At 38.5% G+C, this 10,847-nt stretch overlaps 1 protein-coding gene across 1 annotated transcript; it reads left to right on the forward strand.

Annotated features, from left to right (window-relative positions):
* The first annotated feature begins 1,295 nt into the window (after window positions 1-1,295).
* On the forward strand, window positions 1,296-7,725 carry pyroxd1 (pyridine nucleotide-disulphide oxidoreductase domain 1). The gene is made up of 13 exons (XM_040140589.1): window positions 1,296-1,617; window positions 1,751-1,831; window positions 2,098-2,217; window positions 2,745-2,873; window positions 3,350-3,423; window positions 3,672-3,868; window positions 3,995-4,092; window positions 4,237-4,339; window positions 4,447-4,559; window positions 5,368-5,490; window positions 6,173-6,310; window positions 6,529-6,618; window positions 7,164-7,725. The coding sequence occupies exons 1-13, from the start codon at window positions 1,540-1,542 to the stop codon at window positions 7,320-7,322; spliced, it is 1,503 nt and encodes a 500-aa protein (XP_039996523.1). The 5' UTR covers window positions 1,296-1,539; the 3' UTR covers window positions 7,323-7,725.
* Window positions 7,726-10,847: the final 3,122 nt, after the last annotated feature.

Consider the following 10,847-nt stretch of genomic DNA (forward strand, 5'->3'; position numbering starts at 1 on the left):
AATAAAAATTATGTTTACATTGAATGCAGTTGTATGTTGTTTGCAATTGCAATTGCAAATTCCTTTTTTATGATAAAATTGTGAACACAGTACTGTATTCCATATAGTCATGTGCTGGCTTCTTGCAGGGATTATTCAGGGTAACATTAGAAAAATCAAGAGTATGACGCACAGCATTAACCTGCATCTGATTACCAGTGAGCCGATCATTTCAGACACTGACATCAGTACTCCCATGCATGGTTAATGCCTGCATAAAAGGTTTTTCAAAAATAGAACAAGTACTGGCTTTTGCTGATGAATCCAAAAACGATGCAGCCATTATCTGCCAAACACCCTGACAGAGAATGGGGATCGTGTCAAGATCTGTTGATTATTTCATGTAAAATCAGAAATGGCAATGTACTTCAGCTGTTATCTGGTGGTGAGTTGTTTATCACTGCAGTAATGACAGTTGATGAATGTTTTGATGGAATCTGAGGTCTGATTCATGACCTGGTGGCTGCCTTAAACTTTGACATTAAAGGTACATTTGTGATCCAAATATAAACAAGGTCATCCCACCACCAAAATTCAAAACAAAGGATTGTAACCCGCTCTCACTGCTAAATTAATTTACTAGTCGTTTAATACAGGGACTAACAGTACAGAAAACAACCAAATCAACTGAAGTTAAATATACTTTGTGATGTTGTGTCTTGTCTATCCATGGATGCATATAAACAGGCTCTGTATACACTACATTATCCATTCCAGTATCCAGTATTTGAATTGATTTGAATGATATGTTAATAAAAAAAAAAACCCACCATAACCAGTTTAATAGTGACTTCTAATACCTTTTGTCTTACCTAACACTTTCACATACAAATTTAAAGAGGGAGCATCAACCTGAGGATCAGACATTGAACCTGCTGGGATGTGCTGTATTTATATCTTTAGCCTACACGACAAGCAGACCATTAAAATGAGACAGAATAGGCTGGAGTGGGTGCCTTCTTTGGACATCCTCACTGAGAGGAAAACCTCTATATTAAATGTTTCCACTACCCACCTGAATCATACCTCCCTCTATGTGCTTTTCAGGCCAGTATGAGTGAACTGAAGCATTACTTACACATCTCCATTCAAATTTAGTATCGAAATACCGGCACACTTGTTGTATTATCGTCACTATGGAATATTCTTGTTCATATAGAAGTTAGGTGTCAAGACAAACGCGCGTAGTTCGTAAATATTACTTGAAGCGCGGTGTGTTCGCTTGAGAATCTTTCCTGCTGCTTTCCGTAGTCAATTGTAAACACGGAAGTTACGTTACTTCCCTCCTCCGTTTCATGCGCTTTGGCCGGCTAGCAAACACAAGAATTTCCTACAAAGTATTTTGACACTCACCAATAACTAGCTGAGTCTTAAATGTCCAACAGCGTGTCTATTCTGACATACAAAGACAATATAAGAGTGTTTTTGCTTTCGTAAAATGTACGGCAGCTAGTGTTAGCGAAATAGATTAGCACGTTACCTTAGCTTTGTGTAAAAGGAATGGCTGACAAAGTAGTGAAAACGTTTAAGTTTGTGATCGTGGGAGGTGGTATCGCGGGTGTGACATGTGTTGAGCAGGTGACAATGAACTGATAAGGAACATGTTAGCCCTGCACAGAATAAATGTATTTATTAAGCTTGATACAGAGGCTCTACTACTGTAATGCATGTAATGTTGCTACTTAATATAAATCTTAACCTTTATCGACAGCTGTCATCCCAGATTCCGTCAGCTAACGTGGCTCTGATTACAGCAAGTCCCCATATCAAGGCAGTGACCAACTATAAACAGGTCAGGATGATAATGAAGGTGATATTATGGATTTCTTTTCCACTGAGTCTACCACTCTACATGCACTCATGTATTGGAAGTGATCCACCAAATTATTACAACATCAAGAGTACCACACAGAAGAACTATAAACAGTTTTTGCTTTCAATGGACATGACATCCGTATTCAAGTTTATTTGACAAAGACTAGACTGTCTTATGAAGTTTATCTAAATGAGTTGCAGGAACCAAATCCTTCATCATTTTCCTTTGTCATTATTGGATAGGTGTCAATGACGTTGGAAGAGTTTGATGTAGAGGAGCGACCATCCAGTGTTTTGGAGGGGAAATTTCCCAACCTGACTGTCATTCACTCTGCTGTGAAAACACTTCACACACAGTCACATGTAAGTAGTTTTATTTCAGAGTAGTATAAATTGGTAGACTGTAGTTATGGTTATAAAGGAAGTAACTTTGATTTCTATGTTAATGCTGTGTTTATAGAGAGTGACACAGCATTTCTGGTTTGGTAATCTAGGTGTGATAAGTAATTGTGTGTGTTTGTAAAAATACATATGTAACAACTGTAAGTAATTGCAGCAAAAGCCATACATTCTTTAATTCCTAATTAGCTCTTTATTTATTAGGAATTACAGCATGTAAGAGAGTGCAGACTGTGACTCCCTGCAACGTATCTCAACAGAGGCTTTTTGGTGACTGTTATTTGTCTACTATCACCACCTTGTGGACATATGTAATAGGACTGTGATTAAGACAAAAAATGTGGCAGAATTTAGTCACTTTTGTGTCCAAAATCACATCCCCAATAGGTGAAAAAACGTAATTTCTTAAAGTGAGAATTGAGATACAACAATTAAAGCTTGGTTTTAAAATTAATGGCAGTCTCCCCATGAATTCTACTTTCTCTTTTCAGTCAGTGGAAACTGCAGATGGCCGGGTTATTGGTTATGAGAAGCTGTGTATCTGCAGTGGGGGCAGACCTAAGCTCCTAACCCAGGGAAACCCTCATGTGCTGGGGATACGGGACACAGACAGTGCCCAGGTACGACTCCATCCCTCTGGATGTTTGTGTTGTTATTGACATGGCAGTCTGAAATTCCTGATGACATTGAACTAACAAGACTTTGTTACAGTACCAAGAAACCATTTACCCAGGGAAAAAGAACATCCATTTTAGCTAGAACAACCCTTTTTAGCCAGATACACACACAGAATAAATAACTACTGTACCAGACCCTTGCTCTGTGTGCAAAAAATCGTATCTAGCTTTACAGTTATTACAATATCTAGTTATATTTGTATAAAAAAAGGTGCGCAGAGAAGGAACCTCTGTCATGGTGTATGATATCATATATTTATTTTAATTGAAAATGTTTTTTAAAAAAATCACTGTGCGTCATATAAATAGACAGTATTTAAACAGGACAGTCAAAAAATTGAACTGAAAACATAACCTTGTTGTCAGAGGTTTTAAACAATATATAGATGCTCACCAGCTTTTGTGTGTTTGTGTTTCAGGAGTTTCAAAAGTGCTTATCCACAGCAAAGAGAATCGTTGTTGTTGGAAATGGTGGAATTGCGTTGGAATTGGTGTGAGTAAACTATAGCCAAAAGGGTGAGAGATAAATTTCAATGAAATAGGGTTACTTTTTGAGATTGTGTGTGTTGTGTTATTTCTTTGACACAATATTTTTTTTAAATCTAAATTAAATGTTTTTCCGACTGAAGAGCCTTAAGCCTATACTGTATGAAACCCCTTCATTGAATATTACCACGATGCTCCGAGATTATTTACACAGTCAGTTCATTCATTCTGTGCTAATAAATGTGCACTGTGCAGGTATGAGGTGGAAGGCTGTGAAGTGATCTGGGTCATAAAGGACAAGGCCATAGGAAATACGTTTTTTGATGCAGGAGCGGCCCAGTTCCTCATCCCATCACTGGAGGCTGACAAACCAGAGACAGCTGCTCCCCGTAAGAGGCCTCGCTACACCACGGAGGAACCAGCAGCTGACGCATCACAGACCTTCATTGCAGGTCTTAATCATGGAATTTATCTCTTCTTCTCTGATGCTGCAGTGGAATCTTCTCTTGGATCAGTGTGCTCTCATTTAATTTAATACAGACATTACTAAGGTGTGTTATTTGTTTGTCATTTCCCAGACAGAAATTTGCGAAGTCCAAGTTCTGGTCCTATAGAGCCTGGTAGTGCCCTCGGTCCAGACTGGCATGAAGAAATAGTTCTCCGAGGAGTAGAACAGGTGAGATAGTGTGTGCACCTTTGTTACCTTAAGCATAGAGCTCAGTTTGAGGAGTCTGTGTGGGAAATACCTGCTGTGAATAAAACTGTATCTTTCTTGACCTTCTGTCTCCTGAGTGTCTTCTCTCTGCTGGTGTGTGCTCAGGTGTCCCGCAGAGTTTCAGTGGAATACCAGTGTAACTTGGAAAAGATCTTGAGCTCTGAGGAACTGCTCAATTCCCAACAGCAAACACTCAGACCTGAGTATGGTGAGAACTAGATTTGCTGCTCAGACTTGTCCTCTAATTGTTCGTTTTCTTCCTCCTTTTTTTCCCCTGTACCTTTTCATTCCTTAAGCAGTTCTTCTTTCTCAAAGGATCCTGGCCCGTTTACATTCAGCTGACCAATGGCAAGACATTTGGCTGTGATTTTATTGTCAGTGCCACTGGGGTCGTGCCAAACACTGAGCCATTTCTCCATGGCAACAATGTAAGTAAACTCATCCATATGCAAAATAAATGATAATAAGTCTGCCAGTGCCAGTGCTTTGCGGGTAATAAAACTTCTTACTTCTTTTTGAATTAGATGCATTCCTGCTAATCATACTGTCACGTCTGACTAGCAGACATCAAAATGTGCCAGTGCCATGTCAGATTTCTTTCATGCCTCATGACTGTGTCCAACAGAAGGAGATGCACAAAATTTCACGATGATGTAATGTCCCTAATATGGGACATTACTGTAAAAAATTACTGTGTAAAGGACAAATTAGCTCTCCCAAGTCTTTTAATTGGGCCAAAAATACAGGGTCTGCCTCTTCTCTTGTCTGCTAGTAGTAGTAAGTACTAGTACTAGTAAGTACTATAAAGTTTGATGTTATGTAATGCCAGTAATATGAGGCCTATCTACGGTGCCATTTGTCTTTTTTAATCGGTAGACATTCTCACAAAGCCCTTAAGATCAGTCAGATATATATATATAACCATTGGTAATGCTTTGAAGTATGCTTATGATAAACTCTTGTTGCAAAAAATAATCCATGTCCACTTCTGCTAGTGAAGGTTGAAATCAAGGAGTAAACTATAAACAGACGGAGAAAGTCATGTAAATTCTCAGTAGTTGGGTGTTAATGCCTCTAGATATCACTGAAGGACAGATGAGCTTTTGTCAGTCTGGTTTTCACCCTCTGCAAAAATTTTCCACTATATAGCCAACTCATCAAAATGATCAGAACAGAAAATATGAATCATATATTGGTGTTTAATAATGATCATTACTTTTGGTCGTATCTGTTAAGTTTGCACTTGCAGATGATGGCGGCCTGCAGGTAGATGACCACATGATGACATCAGAGCCAGACATCTATGCTGCAGGAGATGTGTGCACTGCGTGCTGGGAACACAGCCCACTGTGGCAGCAGGTAAACTAACTGACAAATCGTTTCATCGACCTGCGTAGAATGCCATTATTAACTCTGACTTTGCATCTTATAAAAACTACATTACATAGGACAACATAGAAGGGTACTGCTTTCAGACTAAAATATGTCATTTGATTTTGATCAATTCTAATTCTTTAAACAAAGCAAATATTCTCTGCCACATCAGTTCTTATATACTGCCCTCAATTCAGTTTGAAACAATTCAGTTTTAAGTTTTAGGCTGCTGATAAAGTATAACAGGCTTACAAATGTAAATTATTAAATGCAACTAAACTGATTCTGTCATCAATAATTGAACACATGTGCTGTAAACCTTTAACTAAAGTTGAAAGACTTGATATCTTTATACAATTTAATGAGTCTGTTTTTGAATTTACACACAGTACTTGAATTTACTGCAGGATAACATTGGAAATGGTATAGAAATACACATCTGAACATATACAATGTTATAACTTATTGTGTCCTGTAAAAACTTGTGCTTGATATATTCTGTGTACAATCAGAATAGACTAAAAAGTATATTTCATATACTCTCTTGCTCCAGTGACGGATTGGTAAGGGAGTTAAAGGGGTCCATATGGAAGCTGAAAGGCTTAAGAAACAGTGTTATTTTCTTCATAAATTTTAATCTTATTGTATGTGTGTATATTGTGTGCAGATGCGTTTGTGGACCCAGGCCCGTCAGATGGGCTGGTATGCAGGTCGCTGCATGGCGGCACACGTCCTGTCAGAACCAATAGAGCTGGACTTCTGCTTCGAGCTCTTCTCACATATTACCAAATTCTTCAACTACAAGGTGCGTGGCATTTTACTGCAGGGGAGTGAAGTTATTCAAATAACAAACAGGATGTTAATCATCTACTATGCAAATTATAACTGTTTTCCATTCCTTTTAAGAGCCTTCAAGGTCATTTCACATTGCTACATACAGTAGTGTTCTCCTCTCTCTACCTCCTCTCTGTAGGCTTCACACTTTGCATTTAAACAACTTCCTCTCTTCTGGTCGTTCCTCAGGTGGTCCTGTTGGGAAAATTTAATGGGCAGGGGCTGGGGCTCGAACATGAGCTGCTGGTGCGCTGCACGAAGGGCCAGGAATACGTCAAGGTGATACTGAGCACAATAAGGATGTATACAACGATCAGCCTCAACAATCAGTCACAACATTGGGGGAAATGCATTTGTATGTTGATTATTCCAGTGTTTTAATAGTCTCAGTCTGTTTTTACTGGTGGATCATTACTTAACACTGATTCAAATAAACAAAGGATTAGTTATTCTGCACACAAACTTAATGAACTTTTTTGTAAGCGGTATCAAAATCTGTTTGGATGCTGTGAGGCATTCCTGTAGTGCCAGTGGCATCTGGAGAATATGCCATGTGATGCATTTTTGAGTTTTTGCAGTGTGTGAAAGTAACCACTATTCTCTTAAGTGTATGCTATCTATGTGTATGATCTAATGCTGGGTTTGAGCCAGGAACAAAGGAAGACTTAAAACTTTTGATCAGTTCATAATTTGTTGAAATTGAGGAGATAAAGAGAACGCATCTGAAGATGTCTGTACTCACATGTCACCAGCAGGAGAAATACTTACTTCTAAGTTGGTTTAGTTTGGTAGTCACACAGATTACTCCTGGATTTTTGTTCCAGGTCATTCTCAGCAGAGGTAGGATGGTGGGAGCGGTGCTGATCGGGGAAACAGACCTGGAGGAGACTTTTGAGAACCTAATCCTCAACCAGATGGACCTGACCCTGTACGGAGAGGACCTGCTCAACCCCAACATTGATATAGAGGACTACTTTGATTGATCACCAGGGCTGTGATTGAGTCTGTACAGAATGTTGAGCACTGCCAAGTCAAAGTCATGCAAGGTAGAGGGCTATGATGAAGAAATTGGTCTGAAGAATGTCTAAAGGCATGGGGAGGATTTCTTCATTCTATGATATTCAAGCTAATGGGTGTGTTAGATATCTTTTTTGGCAATGAGAAGATAAAGTAGAGATTATCTTGGTTCTCACTAATTCACCTATGAATTTAAGAATATATTTTGCTTTAAATTAAATTATTTTCAAAACCAAGTATACTAAAGTAGTACTTGAGTGATGTTTAGAAAAGTCTTTTTCATTTAGTCGTAGCATGAATGCGGATCTATCACTTCATAAATTTAAATGTGAAGCAGTTACAGATATGAGACGCTGAGTTGTGGGTGAATATGAAATAAAAAAAGACACTGCAAAAATGACCTGTTATTTTGATATCCAAACACATTTTTTATGCAGAAGAAAAGAATATGTTCAGCGATTCTTGCTAGTAAAAAAGGATAATCCTTTTGTTGCTATGTTGTCTTTGCAACTCTTGATCAAATTTAAACCTAAACAGCAACTATGGCTACTCCTGTGCCTCAGAAGGCATTATAACAATAGACATTATCAAGCTTGCATAATGCTGTCTACTGTTCCCAGGATTTGTTGCTCTGGGGGATGTTGCTATTTGAAAATCCACTTTTGTGAGGACAAAAAAAACATTATAACGAAACTGGGAGGAGTTATCTACACAAGGAGAATTTAAATGACAAAGAAGTCAACCTCCTATTTCTACTTTTGGATTTCTGTTTTATAGATTTGTGTTTTTTAGGCCAGTGGCTCACCTACAGGAACTTGCCCACATTGATTTAGGTGCTCACGGTTGATATGGCAACCTTGTGTTTTTACTCACTTAGCATTATGCAAAACAACAATAACTGTGCAATAAGCCTCCTAGCAGTGAGGGGTAAATGGAGACATGCTCCAGTTCTTTTGCCAAATTTACAGCTGTGGAAACAAGTCATGAGTCTCCAGAAGAGACTCTTGAGAAATAAGGGCAATAAATGTAAATTAAAAAGCACTAATTTTCCTTAAGAGCTGCTGATAAAGTATCCTTTTGTGAGATGACACCCTCCTTTTTCTGCTCAACTGGAGCTGCACCACTAGCCAGCGGGAAATGGCTGGCTGATTGATTCCACTGGGCAGTGCTCCCAGGCGTGAGTGTATGTACCTGTTTCAGTGGACAGTAGGGCATTGTTTACAAAGTGAGTAAACACTGGACAGGCCGACGCATGTATCAAGATAAAAATCAAATCCCTGTTTGATATGGAAGCTGGTTGAAGGCAGGACAGTTGGTGCAATGAGATCCCATGTATAGGACTATACATGGGATCTCATTGAGAGAAATTATTGCCACCCTTCAATTTTAAGTACAAGATTTAGAATATCTTCAGAAATAAGAATTAACCAATTTGTATAATCAAAATTGATGAATAAAATGACCAAGGTTACTGAACCACAGAAAATTAAAAAAAAAAACAACAAAACTTGCATAATAGTAAAATAATTCAAACACAAAATGTACCCCAGACACAATCATCGGCAGCCTTTAGTAATATGTGGTTGCAGAACCTTTGGCAACAATGACAGCCTCTAAACTTTTCTTGTAGCCATCTAGAAGCTTCTTGCACCTGTCTGCTGGTAGTTTCTGCCACTCTTCCACTGCTGTGCATTCAAGCTCTTTTAAGTTTGCAGGAATCCTTTTTGCACTGACAGATTTCAGCTCTTTCCATAGGTTTTCAGTGGGATTTAGGTCAGGACTCATTGCTGGCCACTTTAAAACATCATTGTCCTGCTGAAAGACCCAAGGCCTTCACCTAAAACTTAGTTTTCTGACACTAGGTTACACATTTTGCTCTAAAATGCCTTCTGATTTCATCATTCCTTTTTATATTTTCAATGCCTCCATTACCAGAGCCAGCAAAGCAGCCCCACAGCATGATTGAACCTCCACCATGTTTTACTGTAGGTAGGGTGTTCTTTTTTATTATGGGCTTCATTTTGTCACCTATAAAAAAACTGATGCACTGCATTCCCAAAGAGCACTACTTTGGTTTAATCTGTCCATAGAACATTATCCCAGAAAGACTGTGGCTTATTTATGAAAGTTTTTGCAAACATTAGCCTTGCCTTTTTGTGCCTTTTTAATACTGGTGTCTTCCTTGGCCTTCAAAAAAAGAGCCCTACGTGGTCTAGTGAGTGGCAAATGGTATGGGCTGAAACCACCACTCCAGATTTGCTCCAGGTCAGCCTGAAGCTCTTTAGATGACTTGCCTGTTTTTTTTTTTTTTCCACACTCCACATTAACTTTCGCAGACGTCTCTCACTGAGTTTCTTCTTAGCAGCATGTCTTGGAAGCGTCCTAACAGTTTAATAATGTGAAACTACTTGATAACATTACAAACTGTTGAAACAGGGATCTACAGCTCTTTGGCATTTGCCTTGTAGCCTTTGGAATTATGTTTTTTGATAATAGCATTTCTGATGCTCTCAGATAGCTCTGTTGTCTTGTGTCTGGTATTGTGAAAAAGAAACTAAATGATCAGCCCCTTTTTATGCAGTAAAACCATCATTCATTGGTTAATTCAGGTCATTTGAACAATAAGCACGGGTGAGTCTTATTTGTTTTTAAATTCTGTTTGAGGAACTAATTTAATCGAAAAGGTGGCAATAATTGTATCAGACTTTCATTGTATGTCTTTTTTTTAATTTCAACATGTGAAAGCATTTTTTTTTTGTTCAATAACTTTGGAAATTTTAAATTTAAATTGTAATAATACAAAACCGGTTGATTTGCATTTATTTTCTTATGATATTCGAAATTCTGATGATGAGCCTACGAAACCAAAACCACGAATATAGGGCTTTCCAATATGTGGCTATTAAATATACAAGACTGGGGACTGGTGTCAGCAATGCAGAGGCCTAAGAAGAGAGGGCAGATCTAACTCAGCCGGTTATTATAACCAATAACAGAAACGGAAACAGCAAAACCAGTGACTTTCCTGTATAACTAACATACCACTTGTTCGTCTTTGTGACCACAAAGCTGAAATACAATGAGTTGAATTGGATTTACCCTCTGTGTCAAGACTACTGGCCTTCACAGCACTGACATGTAAAACTTACCGACTTAACACAAAGCTAATTTCATTCAAGCAAGATACGGATGTGACGCCAGTAGCATAGCGAGCTAAGGCTGCAATAAGTGTGCGCTTGTATGTAGTCACCAAGGACCACCGACTTGAATTGCTATCGAAAAGTAAGGGCTACATCTTTGATTTTCAATCGTATGTCTTATGACTTTATGCATTTGTTTGTAGCCGGATTTAAGCATGAAACTAATTTCATTTTAGAAATTCTTTTGCGAATAAAGATATTTTTAGTGGTTACGTTCCGCCGGTGCTGTACGGTGATAACATGAACACGCGCTTCTAGTGAGTCATTCGACTACCAGCATGCATCGGGTGA

Source organism: Xiphias gladius, chromosome 2 (genome assembly GCF_016859285.1).
Source record: "Xiphias gladius isolate SHS-SW01 ecotype Sanya breed wild chromosome 2, ASM1685928v1, whole genome shotgun sequence".
Lineage (NCBI taxonomy): Eukaryota > Metazoa > Chordata > Actinopteri > Istiophoriformes > Xiphiidae > Xiphias > Xiphias gladius.